At 37.9% G+C, this 23,019-nt stretch overlaps 2 protein-coding genes across 4 annotated transcripts; one reads left to right on the plus strand and one right to left on the minus strand.

The window, feature by feature from the left end:
• The first annotated feature begins 759 nt into the window (after positions 1 to 759).
• On the plus strand, positions 760 to 5,160 carry LOC122362194 (gap junction epsilon-1 protein). The gene is made up of 3 exons (XM_043263536.1): positions 760 to 1,068; positions 3,664 to 3,846; positions 4,485 to 5,160. Exons 1-3 carry the CDS (start codon positions 1,033 to 1,035, stop codon positions 4,878 to 4,880), a joined length of 615 nt encoding a protein of 204 aa, XP_043119471.1. The 5' UTR covers positions 760 to 1,032; the 3' UTR covers positions 4,881 to 5,160.
• A 201-nt stretch (positions 5,161 to 5,361) lies between these two features.
• On the minus strand, positions 5,362 to 22,306 carry hivep2b (HIVEP zinc finger 2b). 3 transcript variants are annotated; one of them, XM_043263492.1, is made up of 9 exons: positions 22,159 to 22,306; positions 16,063 to 16,149; positions 14,075 to 14,166; positions 9,726 to 13,937; positions 9,476 to 9,618; positions 9,215 to 9,390; positions 9,044 to 9,139; positions 8,210 to 8,904; positions 5,362 to 7,687 (listed from the first exon to the last, which is right to left on the minus strand). In XM_043263492.1, the coding sequence occupies exons 4-9, from the start codon at positions 13,668 to 13,670 to the stop codon at positions 7,253 to 7,255; spliced, it is 5,490 nt and encodes a 1,829-aa protein (XP_043119427.1). In that variant the 5' UTR covers positions 13,671 to 13,937; positions 14,075 to 14,166; positions 16,063 to 16,149; positions 22,159 to 22,306; the 3' UTR covers positions 5,362 to 7,252. The 3 variants fall into 3 exon arrangements, with proteins under 3 accessions (XP_043119427.1, XP_043119428.1, XP_043119426.1); XM_043263493.1 differs by lacking the exon at positions 16,063 to 16,149; XM_043263491.1 differs by lacking the exon at positions 22,159 to 22,306 and having other exon boundaries at positions 16,063 to 16,259.
• Between the last annotated feature and the right edge of the window lie 713 nt (positions 22,307 to 23,019).

Below are 23,019 nucleotides of genomic sequence, written 5' to 3' on the forward strand. Positions count from 1 at the left end.
TTTTTGTTGTTGTTGTTTGCACTGTGTGAGATTAGTCGCTTAATATGAATTAGGCATATTTTCTCACTCTAATAACTTAAATGTGGGGTAAAAAATATTATACTGTATATATGTGCGTGTGTGGTTGGTTGTTTTATTTTTTTTTCCATTGTATACAAACAATACATTATTAAAAAAAAGAATTTTGATACTGTTAGGAGCACAATATTGTTACCAGACCGTTTTTTGATCATTTTTATTATTTAACTGTATAATTTCACAAATATTTTCCCTTTGTTTTAACAGCAACTGTATACAATATTATGTTGTTAGTTAATTATAACTCATAATTTACGCTTATTTAAAATTACATTAATATGAAATTGTGAATCTGATCAAACGTGAACAATATATTTCATATTTCACACTGATTAATAGATTTATTACTATTATTATTATTATTGTGGGATTTGTCTCATGACAACTAAAAATATTTTCTTGCCATTTTCCATTATTGTCATGTTACGAAAAAAAAACCTCACAAAATAATCATGTATTTATTATTATTATACATTAAAAATTACTAGTAGTGATGTGCGTAGTACAAAAATGTATCTATATATAAAAAAAAAAAAATATATATATATATATATATATATATATATATATATATATATATATATTAAAAAAAATTATTTAGAAAGATCAAATCATTTGAAAAGTATGCATGCACAATAAAAACAACTTTTAACATTACTTCAAAAGTTCTTCATTATTATACAGCGGCTCTAGTAACCAATGCTCTGAGCAGCACAGATATTCTGGCCAAGCCTCCATTAATCTCAGTGTGAAAAGAGCAGAGCCCGGCTCTCAGAGCTGCATGTTTTTCAGGATCGCACGGTATGACCCTCTGTTTGCATGGGATTGCACAGATTGCATAAAGCCACACGGATAAATGCTTATCTTTTAATTAGTGACTTCATCGGCTTTGATATGTGACAGCGCTGGGACAGACAATCGTTTCCCATGAGGTCTTGCTTTGTGCTTGGTTAAATGAGGAGGACAAACTGTCCACTCGGGATCAGGCTGGTAAGTTTACAAAATGTAATCAAAGTGAATTTAATGTTTGTTTGTTCATTCTGGTGATGCTTTTTAAATCAAAAAGCCACATGCAAAAATGCCTAATCATACACATATGCATGCAACTTCCAAAAAAAGAGAATAAGCAATCGTTTAAAAACATTTACAAGCTTACTTTGAAAGCCTCAGCTGTTGCATTTCTTTTATTTACATGTCTACGTTTCTTTGATTTCACTTTAAGCCTTAGATTTGCTGTATTTTTGTCAGCTGTTCCCTCATAATGCCTCAAAGGCCTGTTTTTTTTTTCCTGCTGACGCAGTTGAATGGGGATTATGTGTGGACCACATGTCCATTCCCTTTGTTTTTCCTTGTTGTTGTATTTTTGTACCTCATGGGTAAATGGATGAAGGTAGACCGGGTGAAAGGGAAATATTCAGCACAGGTCAACGCGAGCGGCAGCGTTTGAGCTCGAGCTCAGCAGAAGGCAACAGGTCTAAAATGAGGGCCAAACATCACAATGAGTAATTCAACTTAAAGAAAAAAGACATCATGTCCTTAAACTACATCAAGAACTTCTATGAGGGATGTGTAAGTAACACAATGTGTGTCGGTTTCATTTTTATTCTCCTTTTGTCTGACGTTTCATTATTTTTGTGGCTAAATGAAGTAATCACATTATTAGGTTCGCAATATATTTCATTAATGCTTCATACCAATAATGAAGTTTTTTTTTATGTTATAGAGATCATTTGACTTTTTTGACAGTTTTGTCTCTGTGGTTATAAAGCAACTGTATATAGACTAGTTTATGCAATTTTGCGACTTAAAGTTGAGTGGAAATAACGTGAAGCTGTGTTGCATTTGTTGCTGCCGTAAAGCAATCGCGGAATTTTGCGGCAGTTTTTCAGCGGAATGTCAACAAACATGGAAGAAACTCCTCGAAAGTTTGAATGAACTGAAAACGCCGAGCATTAGTGACGCCTGCTGGTCAAAAAGTGTGTATGCAACCAGAAAAATCACGCCAAAAACATACACAAAACTACTAAAATCTACTAAATGCTACTCCGTCATTCCTGAGAAAAGTGGGACAAAAAACATGGTGAAAAATAAAAAAAATGTAACCTTGTTCTCAGACAAATTAAACTGCATATATGAATCTTATATGTACTAAGCTATACTTTGAAGAAATCTCCCAATTTTTTTAACAAAAACCTTTTGTACTTATATTATGTACTAAAAATGTACATTTTCCACCGGTCCTACACGATATAACTACAGAAAAGTCAAGTTTTAAACAGGAAAAATATCGAAACTCTATCGAAACTAAACGTGATGCTACTGGTCTAATTTGATTCAATGATCTATGCTAAGCTATGCTAAAAGTGCAAAAAAGTGGAGCATTTTTTATATAACTGAAACACAAAATCTTACGGTGTCGCATATGCAGATTTTAACCGTGGCAAGGGGGTCCTTTAGAGTGACAGCTGCCCCTGATATTACCTGATTTTATTACATTTTAATGAATTTCCATGGTGTTGACAAAATGTGGGTACACAACTTTGAAACCTTTTGAAACATTATTGAGATATTAAGTGTTTTGAACCCTTCTCAGTGGACACACTTTTTTTAGACGGAGCAAGTTATAATAAGAAAACGTTTTTATTTTTAAACCTAATAGCAGCTACGCTTGCTGGACCTGTTTTGTACCATGTCTCAAGAATGACTAAACTATCAAATCATCCCCAGATTTATAACATCTGTCTGATTAATTAGAGACTGGCTTCGCTGAACTGATAATTGGAATATATAAACGTTTCGAAAAATCACGTGTCGGTTTTGACGTGTGCTTGGAATCACTGAAAATGATTTGCAAAGGGTTCACTGGGATAAAGGCACGTCCACACCGAGAACGATAACGATAACAATATATGTCGTCTGTTTATTCTAAGCGCGCATCTGCCGCTTTAAATTCTCGAGCTCGTGAGAACAGAATGGATTCTGATTGGCTGTCAATGTTTGCGTCCTCATCAGCTAGAAAAACCGTTCTGTAAGTGATTCCAACCATATCGTTTCTTTGTGCCTTTATCGTTATCGTTGTGGTGTCGACTCTGCTATTTTTTACAACTATATCTTTATCGTTATCTTTATTATTTCTTTTTTTATTATTTCTTTTTTCTTAAAGTAAGCCTATGGGTAAGCCTATGGGTGAGGCTTCCGGTACGTTTGATGCTATAGGTAAATAATGAGGAGAATAACAACGTGCAGTGAACTGTAAAACTGTTTGCGTTCATAACTAATGTAACACATTAAAGTAATATGACAAGACACACAAATATTCAATATCAAGCAGCAACACTAACTGTTTGTTACAGCTAAAAATAGCTAGACGTGGATGAGACCGGAAGCTGCACCCATAAAATATACAATTGGCCACGCCCATTTTAACGTCAAAAAGGTGGATAGTTATCATGCTTGGTGTGACTTTTTTAAAACTGATATTTTAATGTAAAAATACATATTAAGTTGCTTTGTGTTATATTGTTGTAGACTATGTGGGCTGTGACATGCATATTTTGTTGTATCTTGTTTGCGGTGTTTTCGTAGCTCCGGCCTCCGACTGTGATTGGTCAGTTCCACACACTGTTTTTTGGCTCAGTGCGCATGTTCTTCCTGGGCGTTCTGGGATTTGCTGTTTACGGCAATGAGGCGCTTCACTTCAGCTGCGACCCCGACAGGAGGGAGCTCAACCTCTTCTGTTACAATCAGTTCAGACCTGTAACGCCGCAGGTAATAACCTACCGCAAAACAGATAAGAGATAAGGAAAGCTTTAATTGCGTTTGAGATTAAAACGTTTTTACATGAACTAATGTTTTGAATCAAAACAGACTGAACTGTGCTGTCAGAGTTTTATATAATGTAAAACAAGCTGTCATATACTGTTTAAAAAGTTGTGCAATTATTTTTTTATATTTTTATTTTATTTAAAACTTGAATATAAAACATTTTTTTAATGACAGGTTCAGCATGCCCCATTATCTGACTATTTTATTTAGGAAACAGACTAAAGTGGTAATATTCTGAAATATGACTACAGTTCAAACGTGCTGTTTTTAATATATATATTTTTAAAAAGTAATTTATCCAAATGTGATGCAGGGATCTTTTTCAGCATCATTACTGCAGTGTATATTATTTAAAAATTAATTTTTAATTAAATTTAATAAAAAAACATTACCATTCAAAAGTGTGCGGTAAATAAGATTTAAGAATACGTTTTTTCAGAAAGGAATAAAAAAACAGTGTTTAAAAAAAATCAAGTATTTATGGTTATTTGTTTTTTTTATTCTACAAAGCTATTTACTACTTTTTAAAAAATTAACCTTCCTTACAAAATATTAATTGTGGAAAAATGTTGTTTTGCCAGGTGTTTTGGGCCCTGCAGCTAGTCACGGTTCTCGTTCCAGGGGCCGTTTTCCATCTGTATGCGGCATATAAAAACATAGATCAAGAGGATATTCTGGAACAACCGACATACACAGTGTTCTACATCATTTCCGTACTGTTACGGATCGTCCTGGAGGTGGCAGCGTTCTGGCTCCAGAGTCGTCTCTTTGGATTCCTGGTTCATTCGCTGTACTTCTGTGATGCCAGTTCACTGGACAAGACGTTCAACTTCACCAGGTGTATGGTACCCGAGCACTTTGAAAAGACCATCTTCCTCAGTGCAATGTACATTTTCACAATTATCACCATGATTTTGTGTATGGCTGAGATTTTTGAAATCCTCTGCAGAAGGCTAGGCTATTTAACACATCAGTGACAGTAAAAATAGCACACAAAAGAACGCAGAAGCATATAGACGTTTTTCATCAAACTGCATGATTGCATGCCTTCCATCCAAATGTTTTGACATTATTTTCTACCTCGCTGTGAAACACTAAGAGGCAGGAATTAATATTTGTAAATATTTTGCACAATAATAATCTACTGTTCATTTGACTCATTCTCTAAAATAATCAGTGACTGTTCTTGTAATGAAACGTCACTGTCCTGTATATTATCGTAGATGTATGTTTCATTACAAATATTAAATGTGCAATTAAAACTCTTCTCTGAAATCGTTATGCTTATTATAGATCGAGTCATTCGAAAAATACAAAATAATGCAAAAAGAAGCATATGATTCCGTGCTAAATTCTCTGGATGTTTCAAAACAATAGAGATGAAAATGTATTTCTCTGGTTTGCTTATTATTATTAATACGCATATTTCATTTTGAGGGAAAGAACACTGTAAACACGTTTTTATAATAGAACTTTAATTTCGTTTTTTTTCTAAAGGACATCTTGTAATCAGAGTAAAACAAAAACAAACAATTAAATAAGAAGAAATCAGCTGCCTTTATGGGCATAACAAAAGAAATGTTCATGAACTTCTATAAATGATGGCCATGTACCAGTCCGTAAGATAAATAACAGTTGTAATTTCTAAAATGCCATAAATTCAACCTAGATACCTCAAAATCTTTAATATGTAATACTGTAAACATGACATGAAAGTTCCTTCAGTATAAACTCAGTTTAACTTCACCAATCTCAGCATTTTTTAAATACTCAGACTATTAATATAAATACCATAAACTGACCGCTACTTCATATGATATCCGTATGTTTAATATGAGATAGCACTTATACCTTCTTTAAAGACATTTAAAATGACTTAGGCTAAAAATTCATACATTCAAACAGTCAGACAATTTCACCAGACAAGACCCCTTCATCTGATGGCCAGAAAAACCTGAAAAAGCAACTACCCCTTCAAATATACAATTCATTTTTGTTTACTTCAACACAAGCCACTCTTCAAAAGTAATTACAGTACATGATAGCGATTATGTGTGAATTTGTGTAAATATGTATTTACGTGTGTGTGTGTGTGTGTGTGTGTGCGCACATATAATTGACTTAACAGTGACTGGAATGTTGTGCCATATGATTAATTCAATGAAAAATAATTTAAAAGAGCTTCGATATTGATGACACGGCATTCAGTCTATCAGCTCGCTAGAAAGTGCTTTGAATAGTCATCTTAATGCACAATACTTACTGCTTTTTATATAATAATAATAATATGATGTCATATGCAGGTCTATATTAAAAATGCCTTGTAATGACATTTCTTTGCTTAAGTGCAGAAAATTCTAAAGATTAAATAAGGAAACGAGGTATGATACATTTAGAAAAATACTATACGGTGGAGAAGGTTTAAACTTTTTAAAGAATTTATCAACACTTTTGGGTTCATATTCTTGAACGCACATAATGCGGTTAAGTTATAAAGGTGCCAGCAAAAATATACAAGAGCATACAAGGCAATGTCGTAGCACAGCTTAATGCAAACTTTAACGTACGTAATAAATGCAATCTCAAAAAGCAACCACGGTACCTCATATTAGTTCAACTTAATGACCACCACTATTGTTAAGTGCATAAACAGGGTACATCGAATGACTTTCTCTCATCGAGGGATATGCAAACATCTTCTTAAAAGGCACAAGCAAAAAGTCAAAGACGATTTCAGTAAGAACGGCGACTGGCATTTTGTATACTTGGGGCACAATGATGCACTTCCAGTCCTGTGAAACTCAGAACTATAGTTTTTGAGAAATATTGATACAATTTCCATTGCATGTATTGGTGTACATGTTTATAGATGTAACTGATATGGCAGGAAAATATGGCATGTGCATTGAACATGAATGCAAGATGTTATGCATATTCTGTGTATTATGTTTCTGCGTACATTACCAAGCGCCCTTGGTCAGACTCTTAACGCCAAAAACACACTCTTTGCAAGATTGATTTTGTGCATGATTTTCTTATAAAATGTGTTAGACTGCAAGGGGGCGCTAAATGTCAACTACTGAGCAAGTTAGTTTAAGTTTGTTAAACTTGGCATGTTTACAGCAGCTAGGCTACCTGAATAATAAAACATCCGGGTTAATGGCACAGACACTTAAAGGTAACTCTATCGCCCCCTTGAGTACAGACGTTTGCTACCGCCAGTGCAACACAAGAACCCACTAATGTTTGTTGAATGCAACCACATGAATACTTGCATAAAATACGTTTCTGGTCTGAGCTTGAGAGCTTTAGTTTAACTTCTGAATCCGATTATATAGTGCTTAGGAAGTCAGCTTTTAGGTGGTTTATCAGCAGCATCTTCAGATGTGATTCTGAGGGACGCAATAGCTTTTGCACAGATGTAGACGCTCTCCTCCTTCTTATCGTCTTTGCTAGGAAAGCCAGTGGAAGAGGTTGCTATTTCTCCACTGTAGGCCACTCCAGGATCTAGGACAGGGGCTGAGGTCTGGCCAGAACTAGCCGTTTCTAATATGTTCCCCTGTGGATTTGACGGGAGCAAATTTCTCTCCCCAGCAGCACCAGATGTCGACATTGTGGGCATTCTTAACCCCCCAATAGGGATCATCGGAACAGGCGTTGACACCTGTCCTTGAGAGTGCAAAGGCAAATGGCTAAAGATGTCTGGCTGCAGGGTTGTGGACAGATCTTGACTGCTGCATAGGCCGACAGGAACATGCAAATTCTGAGGAGTATCCCCTTGATCCTGAAAAGAAGTGAGGCTGATCATGATGCTGACCAAATCATTCTGATGTGTAAGCTATTTTTTAGAGAATTAAATATAGTCATCAGACTTGGTGTAGATTTGATGTGAAAATTTTTATATATTTAAACTGTTATGACATTAAGGCTTGGCAACAGAATTGACTATATAACAATGTTTTACCAAATAATGCTGGTATTGTATTTTATCAGGATTTTATTCTATCATAAAGATTTATTCTACAAAGAAATTTTAAAATGACCATGGCTGTCAGAAACAATGGTGCCAGGTTTGATGTCACTGATGGCAAAAGGTTTTAAATATGAATAAAATTTTATATCAACAGTTAGTAATTTACTTATGAGGTACAATATGAGTTCTCCAAAAGCAATTTGTGTTTCTGTAGCTAAATCATTAGAGCATGGGTTCCCTTCCCAGGGAAGGCAAGAATTGATTGTGTACCTTGAATGCAATATATGTCGCACTTGATAAAAACATGCATTAAATGTAAATCTTAAAGCATACCATTCTGGTCTCTGATCGCACTCCGAAGACTGGTCGAAGGGGAGAAGCTTGAAATCTCACACTTCTTCCCGGATCCATGAGGGTCCTGTGCTGAAAAGACCCCCTCCGTGGGGACATGGCCCTGAGCACCCCTTTTTGCCGACCCAGTGGAGACTGCGCTCGTTGCCCCGAGGGGTCCGAACCTGTAGGTCTTACAGGTGACAGCTGCCGGATAGGTGAAAAATCCCCTCTGATGCTCCTTGGAGAAACGGCCCTTAAAGGAGACGAATCACGGCTTGACAACAGGTGACGTTGTGGTGAGAGATCTCCTCTCGGGGACATGTATCTCTGGCGAGGTGAATCCCAACAAGGTGACAGCAGCTGAAGTGGGCAAGGCTCAGAGGAACTGCTTGACTGCTCAAAGGTCATATCATCATCAATACTCGGAGAAGAAACTCCAAGCTGTTCCTTTGGTGGATTGTGGCTTGGGTCAAAGTGTTTAGGGAGACAGCCAGACAGACATGGCTTGTTGACTGCATAAGACTGAGGACTTGTGCTTCTGGACAATGTTTTTGGTGTAGAATCACCATCACATTCATCATCCTCTTCATCATCTGGCTCATCCTCATCAACACCATCAGAATCTTCTGCATCTGAGAACTGATGTTTAACGGTTATTTCCACTGGCATGACACCTAAGGACTTCTGTGCATCATCTACACAAGCAGTAAGAGAAAAAAAATGACATTAGCGTCTCTAACACCCAGAACAATGCTGAAAATAGTTAAAGGCCTAAAAATTTAACCAAGTTAGATTGAAACCTTTTACATCTGCAAGTACTGCAAAAAATCTTACCAGCATCCTCTGTATTGTCCATGGCTGTGGGTGAAACTCCAAGTTCAAGGCATTTTTTCATGTGAGCTTTTGACTTCATATGCTTGGTGAGATTCCCTAAATAAAACAGGGGTTATTTTTCTATCTCAATATTTTACAATAATGCTTAAATGTAAATGTGGTGAAACCGACCTTTAGTTTTAAAAGCAAAGTTGCAGCACTTGCAGATGTAGGGTCTCACATCCGTGTGCGTTCGTATGTGTTTCTTGAGCATGCTTGGCTTCTTACAACGAATACCACACTCTTCACATATATACTTTCCCCGACCACGGCCTCTCACATACACATATTCCTCATTGGACTTATACCTGACAGAGGAAAACATTTTTTTCATTTTGATGCATTTCTACAATCACATATGCACATCAGCATGATCAAGTTACATATTCATACCCTCCTTCAAAAATCTTCACACGGACTGGTTCTGCTTGCCGTATGGTGGATGACACATCTTCTCGTAAAGATTTGCACCTCTGGCTAATGTCTTTTACCTTCACATCTTGTTTTGTATCTTCCTCTCTGTAGTCCAGTATTACCTGCAATAGTGCAACAGACCTTATGGAACAGTTGGCTTTTTATATTTAGGTAAATATAGTACAGCAGCAAGTGGCAAATCAGCAAAAGCCAACAACAGATAACATACTTGTTCTTGCTTCGGTCTCCAGGGAGTGGAGGTCACTAGTAGTCCAGGTTGGTACATACTAGCGATTGAATAAAAAGCATCCTGCCTCCTCTGTTTGGATCGAAGAAGAGCAAGAACCATCCCAGTGCTGAGATCAGGTGGGTTAGGGTTACGGCATCTCACAAACCACGAGGCATACTCTGAACAATTTGCAGCTGTTTGGGTACTACTTGGCTTAGTGGAGTTGAGATAGCACCAGCTCACACAAGTAGTAGTGTGAAGACCTGGAAACTTGGAGAACAGTAAAGCACCAGTGATTGCAGAGGGCACTGCACCTATACCAGAACCAGGGCGATTACTAGCCATTGTGAGTTCAGATGTTGGTTTTTGTTCCATCATAGCTGCATCTTGAGGAATTCTGGCAGGAGATTGTAACTCTGGATTGCTGTAAAAATCGCGGCTAGGCTCATCCATATCTACCTCCTCAGTGGGCTCACAGGTCTCAGGGGTGCTTCCCGATTTGAAAGCTTTCTTGGGACTTTCTTTTTCACCTTCAAGATTTCCTAACTCCACAGCACTAAGCTCTTCAACAATCTGGCCATAAATGTTCTCATCTTTGACTCGTTTTTGCTGCTTCGCTTCGATGAATAGTTCAATGCTACTTGCAGGTGAGAGCATGCGCTTGTTTGCTCCACCACTGGGGGCCTCTGTAGTTGAGATGGTTTTGGAGGTTAAGGATAGAGGTATGCCTGTATTTAGCTTTGCTGGTGATGCCTGTGGGCTGTGCAGTAGCCGTCTAGGGTGCCCTGATACTGGAGATAGTTCACAACCTGCGTTATTTTGTGGCATGACTATGGCAAGACTTTGACAGGAGGATGTTTTGTGTCCTATGTACGACACAGGACTCTGTGTTTGCGAATCCAGAATATGAGATATACTGGTGTACGTTATGTTCCCATAAGATGGTACTTGCATCTGAATTCTAACAGGAACTAGCAAACCAGACATATTTTGACTGGATAATGCTTGCTGGGCTTGCGAAAGCACTGCTATCGTTGACAAAACATTGCCTAAACTCTGGGAGCAATCTTCTTGGGGTTTTCTTAAGCTAATATAAGATTCAGCTACCTTGGATTCTTCAGGTTCTTTCTTTATAAATCGCATTACACTATCCATGTCATAAACATCGCAAACACTGGGTTTAGCACACTGAGATGAGGCTTGCGCTGTGCTATATTGTTTTTGTTGGGGAGAAGGACCACCAGAAATCAAAGAATACCTCATTTTTTCAATGGATCCCTCAAGTGTAAACGGTTTGCTTGGTGAAGTTGTTCTTTTGCTCATTTCATCCGAGACTGTGCCGCCTTGTATCTCAGGTTCACCACTTAATGATGCCTGCCTAACCAAAAAGGCCCTTCTACGCTCTTTAACCTCGTCTTGCCTAGATGCAGGTGATGGCGAAAGACTACCATAATCGAAAGACTTGCTTCGATATCCTGGAACCTCTGAGGGTAAATTATAAGGTGCTTGCTCTGAAGCAGAACGTCTCATCTCTCTGTGATGACTCTGTGAACTACCTGGTACGGATAAGAACTCCAAAGGCTTATTAAACTCATCTGGGTTGGTTTGACATACAAGGTTAATGGACTCCTCTCTGTCGAGGGACTGGGAAAAGCTTGAGCTGTGAGACAAATTGCTATCTTGACTTGGGCTTCTGGAGAGACTTGTGCAAGCAGATTCAAAACTAGATTCCCCAGAAGAACATTCCATCTCTGCTAACCTCAAGCGTTTCTTTTTGGGTGGTAGCTTTTCCATTGGAAACTGTGATAGGGTCTCACTCCTCTGTGGCCACTGGAACTCTTCAGCATGCTTTTCCCTTTGCTTGACCCCTATTTCCGGAACTTTTTCTGGTCTGTCAGGCTCCACAGTTACTCTAATCTCTGGAACTTGAATACTAGGCTGAGATGCTGGGTGCTTACTCGTAAGAAGTTTCTGGTGCAGAAAACCACTGCATCCCCATTGCCAGTCTGATCCTTCTATTCTGTGACCCTCCATGCTATGCTCCTTTTCCATTAATCTGTACATGCCAGTTTTGTCTAAGGGATATGATCTAACATCACTTGACTTTTCTGAAGAGTTTAGTCGGTTTAGTGAATTTGTGTGCTGAATGACAGAGATAACATTGCTGCCAGCCCTTCTCTCAGTGTCAGAAAAGGCGGCATCTAAAGTAGTTGGCTTTGTCTCAGTGTCCTCCGAGTGTCCAGAAGGTTTGTCTTGCACATGAAAGTCATCTTCCTCCATGACATTTTTGTCCTTTCTTCGTTTCCTTGTGGATGTTTCTGATAAATGGCTTGGAAAAATGGAACACTCAGTTTCTTGATAGTTCTCTGCACCTATTTTGGAATCATCTATGCTATGAATTTTCAAGTCTGATTTTAAGCTACAAGCCAGATGAGCATAGCAATCCGATTCGGTGTGTCCTTCCGTAACAGAGTGCTCAAACGCAGCTTGCCGCATGAGTCTTCTCATACCCATTGCACCCCGGTAGGTGACATCAGCACCTGTCATTCTCTCATCAAATGAGTTACTGCTTCTTAGCCCTTGTGGTGCATTCAGATTTGAATTAGATGAGGCTGGAAGAGAATTACTGCGCAAGAATACACTACTCTCTGAAGCCAATTCCAGAAGGTCAGAGCCAGAGATTTGACATTCTTGGTAATCTTCCTCTTGGAAGGACTCAGAATCAATTTTTATTGATTGCACTAGATCTTTTTTGCTTCTGTGAATGGTGGAGTCAGTGTCACCTGGCATTATGCCTTTGTTCAATGTAATCATGAAGCTAGATGTGGCTTCATTTATGTCTGTCATGCAGGTTTGTACAGTGATTGATTGCTTTGGCCTGTTTGTGGGCCTATAACATTTCCCGAACATAATTTCTTGATACGTTTTGGCACTTGTGCTCGACTGGTTGAACTGTTGCTCAGCACTCTCAGAACGTGAGAAGTATCCTGAATCAGTGCTGCCTTTACTGTATGAACTGGGCAGAGAAAGAGACTGATCAGAGTCTTGACTTTTCTTCTCTGAAAGCCGAAGTGCCAGTCTTTGCTTGATGGTGGAGAACTCAACCATTTGGTCCACCTGAGCAATAGCTGCAGGTGCCATCATTTCCCGGAATTGCCATAAAGATACTTTTCCTGATGGCCCTGTTTCTTTTTTAAGTGACATTTGAGCAGATAAATTGGCGTCCTTTTTTGTGCCTTTTTCTGGCACAAAACCCTCTTTTTCTTTGATATGGCTTGTTGTATCCAAGGACAAGTCTTCCACGACTTCTTCATCTGTGTCACTGCTCTGCTCAGCATCCGAATGCATCTCGCCTTCTGCAACCGCCAACTCCTCATCCATATGCTTGCTGTCATGTTCTGAAAATGAAACCAATCCTGCTTTTACTGCATGGGTGTGAGATTTTCTGTGTTTGTACAGGTTGCTCTTAGTTTTAAATGAAAAACCACAAGGAATACACGGATATGGTCTTTCGCCAGTATGAGAACGGATGTGCTTCTTCAGTACACTGGGTTTGGCACAAGCTCTGCCACAATACTGGCATACATACTTCCCAGTCTTAACTGACTTCTGCTCCTTTTTGAGAAGGCCCTCTGACAGCAGCTCATATTCCGATTGAAGATATCGCTTGTTTGGGAGTGGAACATTCTTCCTCCTGAGCTGGATGTGACATGGTTCTCTAGTTTTCGAGGTAAGAATATTTCCTGAAGCAAGGACCTGTGACTCCATACCAGGAGATGGACTTACAGCTGGGGTCTGGGGTTGCTCCGCAAGTCTTATTTTGTCCTCTGTGCCAGTGGATTGGCCTCTTTGGGTCATCTCAGATGGCAAGTGTTTTTCGTCATCTTTGAAACCGATAATCTGTTTGGAACATTCCGCATCACCTGAGGTTTTAGCAGCCTCCATGATAAGGATTTGCTATCTACAGTTGCTACATTGCCCTTGGTTTTGTCACAACTAACATCGTCTGAAAGTTTCTCTTTTAATGTGGAGGATTAATCCTTCAGTGCTTTAAACAGTTCCCTGTGATTGTACAGCAGTTAGTCCAATAGCATCATTTTCAAAATGATGAAATAATTTCCATATGTTCAGTCATTGCATGTTCAGTTAAGTTCTTTATAAATGGTCTCCATCCCTATATACATTTAAGCCTGGGCACCAAATCCAAATTGTCTGCAAAAAGAAAGAACACATTGTTAGAAAACACATTCAAAGGGTTTTAAGCGTAGTGAAGAATAATTTGAAGAGTATAATAAAATGCTGAGACAGTACAAAAGCCTACTGTATGCCAAAATGGTCCATAAACTCACCATGCCCTGAGTAGAGTGTTTCTGAAGGCAGTCTGCCAGCACCATCTCTTTGTCTTTCTGAGGTTTGTGATTGATGTGAAGGTCGTCTCAAACTGTAAGGTCAGGAATTCCTCCATTAGAGAATTAACCAAACTACAAGTACAACAAGTACACAGCTGTGCAGGGGGACAATGCAATTTATCTCTGTAACATCATCAATCATTCTGCACTCTAATCTGTATTTGGAATGTCTTGATATTCATAGGAAAACGCTCTCTCACACACACAAAGGTGCTAACCATGATATATGAATGAAGATCAACTGAATAATAATAATAATAATAATAATAATATTATAGACTACCATTTAAAGGTATGGAGTCATCAAATTGAAAAAAACAACAAAAAACTTTTATTTAGCAAGGATGCATTAAACTGAAAGTGACAGTAAGACATTTAAAATTTTACAAATTAACTGTATTTGAAATTCGTTCAAAAATCCAGAATTGTTTTAAAAAGCAGAAATGTTTTACATTTTTTCACAAAATCAGCATATTACAATGATTTCTGAAGGTTTGTGTGAGACTGAAGACTGGAGTAATGATGCTGAAATTTCAGCTTTTCCATGACCAAAATAAACTATATTTTAAAATACATTAAAACAGTTATTTCAAATGTTAATAGTATTTCACAATGTTACCTTTTACTATATTTTTGATTAAATAAAAGCATCCTTTAGCCTTTAAGACTTCTTTCAAAACATTAAAATAACTTATTCAGTAGAACAATAAAATCACATTCACACATTTTCTTCTCCGTGCATTACAAAAACATTACAAAAGTAAGAAACACTTCTGCTAAATCTGCACGAAAAGAACAAAACAAAACATGAAAATGCAAGAGCAAACTCTTCTAAATGATTTAATCCTGGGTATCTGCCACTGAAAACCTCATCAACAAAACAAACACATGTCAGGTACCTTGTAAAGTAAAACACACCGTGAAGCCAGTGTAGTGTAAAGAATCTATCCGTTATGCAGCACAAATGTGTGAACAAATTAAATTAATGTAAAAATGTTCTTGGTCAAATAAGTCAACAGGTACTGCCACAATATTAAACAATAATATTGTAACTTACACCACCTCTGCTTACACTCTTTGAAAAGACATGTGCAAATATAATTACCATCTGCATACATCAGAGTTTGTATAATGAGGTTACATAAGGTTATCTGGTTCAAACCTCTTAACTAGGACATTCAAACTCGCCAGCAAGAAATATCAAGCTCCACCAGGCTATAAAATCTAAAACCGAATCTTGACATGGACTACAATGGAGTCAAATGTTTCCCACGGGTCGAGTTAGTATCTAAACAGCCTGTCTGTCTGGAGATAGCGAGCAGAGAGAGTTGTAGGAATGACAAAACCCAGCGATCAGATGTGCCTTTTTCAAGGTCAATCTCAATCCTGCGCTGTCCTCAACACATTGGAGGAGAAATATGGTGGATAAACCTGCCAGAGGCTAAATGCACCTTTAAAAACTGGGCTGACAAGTTAAATGTGTCAGCGGTGTTCGGCATTCAGACAATAATGCCATCAAATCTGTCCAAGTGACATGATGCGATTTCATCGTTTAAGAACAACATCTAAAGTCTGCAAGTGTCCAAGTTTGACCTTCGATCATCCCTCGGATGACCAGACAAGCATCTGCTTTAACGCATCTACAACAACAACCAGCGCAACATGTCAAAGCCAGAGGCGGGAAAATATAACCAGACTCGAGAGAATGTCATTACGTCATATATCAACCCCCCTTGGCATCACTACCCGGCGGGATGCCTGGCATCTCACGAAATACAGCGGTGTTGCATCTTAAAACTACAGCAGGAACAAAATGTCCAAAGAAGAGCTAATCGTGCTTCAGAAAAGCAGAGCAGTCAAGGACTGACTTTGACGAGTCACCTGCTTTTGAGTCCCAGTAAGACGTACAACACCATCAATTCACAAACCTGGTGTCCAAATTCAGCCTCATCCAATGTCTCCAGTCAAATGCAGATGTTCTCATAATTCCTGCTTCCTGTATTGCTGTACATCACCTTCAAAAAAAGACAAATGTGCCAGGAATAAGTCTCAACAGTCATCCGTGTCTTGCTCAATGAGAGTACATTAGAAGAGCTACAGATGTAAGCGAGTCACCACAGAAAATACCTCACTGAGACGCGTATCCAGGAACAAAAATAGAAAAGGGGCCCTGCGAAGGGTTATGCAACGGCCCACATTCGAGGCCACTTTTGCATCAGCGCGGGGAGCAGTGAATGGCCATGCTGCTTGTGAAAAGGAGTAGGATTCGGGAAGACGGGAATAAAGCGTAACGTAGCAAGAAGTGTGATAATCTGCTATTCCGAACACAGCATTAGACCGGGATTGAAAATATTAGTCATGTAGCTCATGGGTTTGATAAATTATCAGCAGCATCCTAAAAGCAACATGAAACCATAACTAACATTTAAAGCGCATGTTATTGGCTTTATTAATTTACACGATTTAGTAAAACACGTTATCCCAGATTGTATGCGCTTTCATCAAAACACACTCAGGAGCCACTATTTCAGCAGCGCTGTTTCCAGAAGTATTTTTCTCATTCAGTTATAAAGCGTGAATCAAACCAAACAGCTACGAGGAGAATCGCAACATAAGCTTTGATTTGAAGCAAAAAAAAAATTCAGACAAAGGCTTAACAGCTTTAATGAAGAGATTAATTATAAATCGCATTATACAGCACTGCAAATGACAGAATTAAACAAAAACAATGGTGAAATATAAATGAACTGACTTAAAGATGTTGATTTTCTAGTCAAACAATGCATTACAGTTTACCTTGTTTTTTTTTAAGTGATCTTAGAGCTTGTTCATGGAAGTGGGCGTTTTTTTTACTTGCTGCGATTCTCTGATTGGAGGAGACTTCTTTGCAGAATAACGGGTATTGTAGTTTTTCATAGGAATTAGGTTGTTTGATGATTATTGCAAAAATACATCCCAAATTAATTAATTACATATACATATATCACTAACTAATCTCAGAGCTCACAGTAAATATATTTAAATGTTTATAAGTTAGCATTACAAAATCTATTACAAAGTTCCACTGCTCAAAAAACTTTTCTCCCCTTAAATATTCTTAAATTATCCTTAAATGGTAAATGATTCCCGTATATAATACACTCAGGATTTTTGGGAAGGGATATATCTCGCACACATGTAAACACGTGGATGTTGACATTTTGGTGGTACCTTTTAGTTAAGCAAACAAGTAACCGAAAACACCCCCGTTCAGGGCTGTAAATCCTCACCACTTCTCAACCGGCCTGCAACCTTGACCTTTCAACACAATACAATTTACACAACTAAAAATATTTGACCTGCTGTGACCATCATCTTAAGTTACAGTGGGAGAAGACAACTGGGTGCTGCATTAGAGGATCGGAGGGGGTCAGGATAACACGATACAGTACAGATACTGTCTCTGTGTTGTAGTCATAGTCTGTTAAGTAACATTAGAGCTCTCCAGTATTACAAAATCAAGCAGGCATCGCTATTACTACAGCTTATATTGCTCGGGGCAACTGATCAAACCTGATCATATTTTTTTACAATACATTCACGATTCAAATCTTGAATCTTAATTCACTTACATTGCAATACATACTTTTCTTCTTCAGTATTTTTATCTTGTTTTCCAGTATAAATATCACATTTTCAAATTAAGATGCATCAACTTAAGAAGCACATATGACAGATATTAGGTAAAAAATAATAAAAACTTTTTGGCTTAAATTGTGCAAAACAAATACCTGCCAATTTGGTAAGGAAAGTATTTGTTTTTAATCACCATTGGCAGATATTTTGCTCCTTTTTTAAGCTTAAAATCATTGATAACTTACCCCCAAAGCTTGTTTGTCTTCGGGGCACAATTTAAGATATTTTGGATGAAAACCAGGAGTAACAAGTAATAATAACGACCATATTCAATAATTTGTCTCCTCTTTGTCTCTTTAAACGCAGTTAATCTTTATTTCTTCAGGAAAATAAAATAAAGATATTTATTTAAATTAACATTTAGTTTTTTCCTTGCTTTATTGTCTTTATTTTAAAGCAAAATGACAAGATTAAGATCAAAATTAAGCTAAAGATCTTGAACGTTAACTCAAATTTTGAGTCTTGACTTACACTTCAAAAAAATTATTTTATTTTTGACTTTTTCCCCCCAGTACAAATATCCAAATGAATCGAGATGCATTTACTTAAGAAGCAAAATGACAAACGTTTCTTAAAAACGTAAGTAAATGTGCCTTGATTTAAGAATGTAATGTGTAGATATTTGTATGGAAAAAAACCAAGACAAAATATTTACTAAGAAAGTCGTATTTTGCACTGCACTGTTGTCATCTGGTGGACAATGAAACAATGCACAGAAATCCCATAGTCTTGCACTGAATAAAGGAACCAAGCTATAGTAACCTGCTAAAAACTCACAAACGAACAGCGCAGAGACACCGAGCAGCAATACAAACATGTTTAGCACAGGCAACTACCAGTCTCCATGAATAATGATATTTAGCCGAGTCAGGGAAGCTGTGTGGACGTCTAGTTCATCAGATATGTTTCTGGTAGAGAAGCAGTCCTGGAGATCAGTTTATTTACTTTCACAGAATGCAGTAATGCATCATAGTGACACGAGCGGCCAGCGGAGGAGGAACGTTTGCACGCTATCAAATCGCATGCAAATGTGCAGATTTCCGCTCGTCAGCAAATGCGTGTGCCTTAGACACTGGAAAAGCCGAGCGGCGATACGGAGCACCCACTGGGACAGACCATCATATTTATAGAGAGACGATAGACTTGACCTTCAATGCTTGTGGAGGATCAGCCATTTCAGGGCCGTTCCACAGTACACTTAATGCAGAATACAGAAAGCTGCAGTGCCTTGTGCGCTCTCTCTCTCTCTCTATATATATATATATATATATATATATATATATATATATATATATATATATATATATATATATATATATATATATATATATATATATGCATGCCAGAGTCTGTTATGGGAGTCATAAACCAGACAATTGTCCCCAGTGTTTACTTTACCATTAGTTTGCATTGTTGTGCTTGTCAGCTATGCCAGTGTTTTGGTTGAAATGGCCTTTTGGCTTAAAGGGCAAAAGTGTTCATGTATGCCATTAAATACTTTGGGATTGATAACAAAAATGTTTCATGTTTTTTTTTCAGATGATTCAAAAGGTTCACCAAGGCTGCATTCATTATTAAAAGAACCGCAGTAAAAACCGTAACACAGTGAAATACTATTAAGATGTATTAAGTTACAATTGTTTTCCATTCGAATGCGTTTAAAAATGCAGTTTAGTCACGTGATCCTTCAGAAATCATTCCGATATGCTGGTTTCTGTTTAAAAAAAAAAAACGGAAACTATGATTCATCTCTTGACGAATAGAAAGTTCAGAAAAACAGCATTTATTTGAAACTATTTGTAACAGCGTGAACATCTTTCCTGTCACTTTCGAACAAATCGAATGCATCCTTGTTGAATAAAAACAGAAATCTTATCTGTGATTTGTTTCGCACACCATAATACTTCCATATTGGGGAAAAAAGAAATAAAATCAAGCTTCCTGACTTAACTGACGAATCGTCACGATTAGCTGGTATGTGCGTATTCCGGGTTTGATAATGGCACTAAAAGTGTGCCATATGCAAATGGCCTTGATCTGGAAATTATACTGTAAATGCCACTCACCACGCATGTGCCGTGCAGAAATGAGGAATGTTCCCATGGCAACCAAACGACTATTCCTGCTGCGTTCACGTTCTTTGTCTCACATAAGTGGATACTGAATAGGCCAACAGGCATCCTCAAGTAACCCTCGTGCACCTGTGACATCACATGCTCCGCCAGAGCCCCTTACATGCACCGCACACAGCAGTCAGGAAAAATCACATGCATCTTTTACAGGTAACCTGCAAACGGGTTTGATAAAAAGCACGTTTATAATGATCATGCACTGTAGACAGATAGGCAGCGCTCACCTAAAAGGGATAACTGTATCTATATTCGATTGCACTTACGGTGGTTCTGAACGCTGCTATATTTTCTATGGAACTCCTAAGTATTACTTTGAAGAATGTTCAATATTTTCCATGGAAACCAAGGAGCACAACACTTTTAAAGCAGTCCGTATGAATTTCTCATGTCATGCACTAGTTTAGGTTTTGGCAAGTAAAACATTTGATTCTGGTACTGTGTAACTTCAGAAAACTGCACTGTACAAATCATTTTTCAAGGCTGTATATAAAGCAAAGATGACTCAAATATTATCTCAACGTTTCCATATCGAAGTTTCACTTTTAACATTTCCCTGCAATAAGTGCGAAATTAACTAGCAAGCTGTGAACGAAAAGTGTTTTCTATTGCGTACATTGTAAAGATTATTTTAAAATCTGTAAATATGATTGTAGCGTGCTTAAAATACTGTTTCAGTATATCAAAATTTCATGAAGATTCTATAATTATTTTAGAAATTTACTAGCAATTTCTGAGTGAAAACCGTTCATACACCGAATGTTTCGCTTTCAGTGTACAACGTAAAATGATTTTTAGCATGTTTAAAGTAATTTTTTAGAAAAGACCATTTCTGTGCAATATTTCATTTTTAATTATCCTATCACTTGCAGTTTCTTTGTAATAACTTGTGACATTTACTATCAATTTCTCACTGAAATTTTTTTCTCAAGTCACATAGACTACAGCTATGATTCTATCGTGGCGATTCTGGTTTGTTTTACAGGAAGCAAATGTCAGGATATTTAGGTGTTCTGTCTCTAAAATGCGATAACTGTGTGCTTCGGTTCTTTCTGTGCATCTTCCCACTCTTTCTCTGACTAGAGAAGGTCACGAGCATCGGATTTAAAATAAACGCCTTGAGTTTCTCAGTGTTAGATGAACAGTGTTCATCCGATCACCATGGCAACACATTCTAAGTGCTATTTCACAGTGAAAACTAACAATGAATAAGCTTCAATTCGAGTGTGCGAGAAAGACTGATCACGAGGACTACATAGTGATACTACATCACGATCAGAAGCGTTATAACATGCGTGGATAGAGGTGACACTTGTCCAAACATGCCCATACAAGCTCTGCTGACCAATGGCAACTCTACTGACCAGTATATATAATATTTACTACGAATATAGATATAAGGCGGCCTGTAGATTTCTGACAGCTTTAGCTTATACCACACAGAATAGAGTTTAATGAGTTAACCATTTTGCGTTCCCTAAAGAACCTTTCATTGAATCGTTTTTAAAATAGAAATTATTTTCCGTAGTATGAAGAACAACTTTTGTGGTTCTGTGGATTTTAAAAGGCCAAAAAAATGAACACTCTGTCATCATTTAGTCACCCTAATGTTGTTCTAAAGCGATAATGACTTTCTTTCTTCTGTTGAACACAAAAGAATGCTGGTGACCAAACTCTCAAAAAAGAAAAAAGGTACAAAAGCTGTCACCGAGCCGATACCTTTTCAAAATATACACCTTTGTACCTAAATAGTCCATAATGGTACCTTAAAAGAACATCAGTACCTCAAGTGTACATAATAATACCTAAAACGGTGTATCTTTTGAAAAATATATCGCCCCAGTGACAGCTTTTGTACCTTTTTATTTATGAAAAAATGACTTATGGAAGTCAATGTCCTGAAACGGCAACTTTTTGGTTATCAACGTTCTTCATTTTTGTTTAACAGAAGAAAGAAAATTACCAGAGGTTTGCAGCAAAGGTTTTTTTTTCATTTTGGGGTAAACTAACAAATCCAAATGAAACAAACTAACACGTCGCTACTTGGTACCACTTTTGGGAAAAATGTTGGCTCGCAGACAACCATGACAGAGACCTTAAAATCTCCAAAGCGTACAAGATGTGACCATCAAATACGAGCCACATGCCAGGATGAAACGCCTTCTCACAGCCATTACATTACCGTGTTCAGACCACAGTTTAGATCAAACTCTTCCTCACCTGGCCGGATCTTCTCACTGAAAGCCACTGCTCTCCTTCAGGTCCGGTTAAACGGCGCGGTTCCCATCCCCACTGCGCGACTGCCAAGACTCACATTTTACGCCGACTTCTCTCCATTAGGCACGGCCACGGCACCTTACTTACTCACAAGAGCAGTGGGAAGTAAGTGGAAAATGATCATGCTTCTTGGCATAAACACGTGCGTGTTGATTGGCCGAGGGCTGATGTCTATCACCGTGACAACACGCTGCTGGCAACGGCAGCAGCCGGAGAGGAATATACACAGAGACAGAAATAGATTTCTGCTCACTCCGGAGCGCCACGATCCCAGCGCAGAGGAAGGGAGGGAAAGCCGGAGGGAATCTGAGACGGAAGATGAACACAGACATAAGAAAGCAAGGACATTAGCTTAGAATATCACACCTGCAGCACGCCATCTCCTCAATGGGCAGCACCTAAACACGAAGATTTATACGCTTACAGAAGACAACGCAGTGCAGAAAAATGATTAAACCTGTTGTTCACAATCTAACCTTTTATGACGAACACTCGCTGGGCTCGATTATGCATATTTCATGTTTTCAAACAAAAAAATGCGAACATCAAATATGATCATCATGCTTTTGATAGCTTTTTTTCTTCTAGTCATCGTTGTTTTAGCACTAAGCATCATGTTGTTAACTAAGCATCAATGTTATAAGACGTCTCATTGGAGATAACTGATATTTATATGACTTTATGCAAGTAGTATACTGTTATAATGATCTGTGGTTTACAATATAAGCTGTCAGACAATATCAGCGTCAGCAAAACTGCCCAGTTCTGATTATCCACGAGGGAAAAACTCTTCCTTTATCACTT

Source organism: Puntigrus tetrazona, chromosome 17 (assembly GCF_018831695.1).
Source record: "Puntigrus tetrazona isolate hp1 chromosome 17, ASM1883169v1, whole genome shotgun sequence".
Taxonomy (NCBI): Eukaryota; Metazoa; Chordata; class Actinopteri; order Cypriniformes; family Cyprinidae; genus Puntigrus; species Puntigrus tetrazona.

Excerpts from the sequence above, each read along its gene's own strand:
- LOC122362194 (XM_043263536.1), top strand. The coding sequence starts at position 1,033 with ATGAGGAGGACAAACTGTCCACTCGGGATCAGGCTG. Across the intron at positions 1,069-3,663 it reads GTCCACTCGGGATCAGGCTG|CTCCGGCCTCCGACTGTGAT; the intron begins GTAAGTTTACAA and ends GTGTTTTCGTAG. Across the intron at positions 3,847-4,484 it reads TCAGACCTGTAACGCCGCAG|GTGTTTTGGGCCCTGCAGCT; the intron begins GTAATAACCTAC and ends TTGTTTTGCCAG.
- hivep2b (XM_043263493.1), bottom strand. The coding sequence starts at position 13,670 with ATGGAGGCTGCTAAAACCTCAGGTGATGCGGAATGTTCCAAACAGATT. Across the intron at positions 9,140-9,214 it reads CTTTGCTTTTAAAACTAAAG|GGAATCTCACCAAGCATATG; the intron begins GTCGGTTTCACC and ends TGTTTTATTTAG. Across the intron at positions 8,905-9,043 it reads GGACAATACAGAGGATGCTG|ATGATGCACAGAAGTCCTTA; the intron begins GTAAGATTTTTT and ends CTGCTTGTGTAG.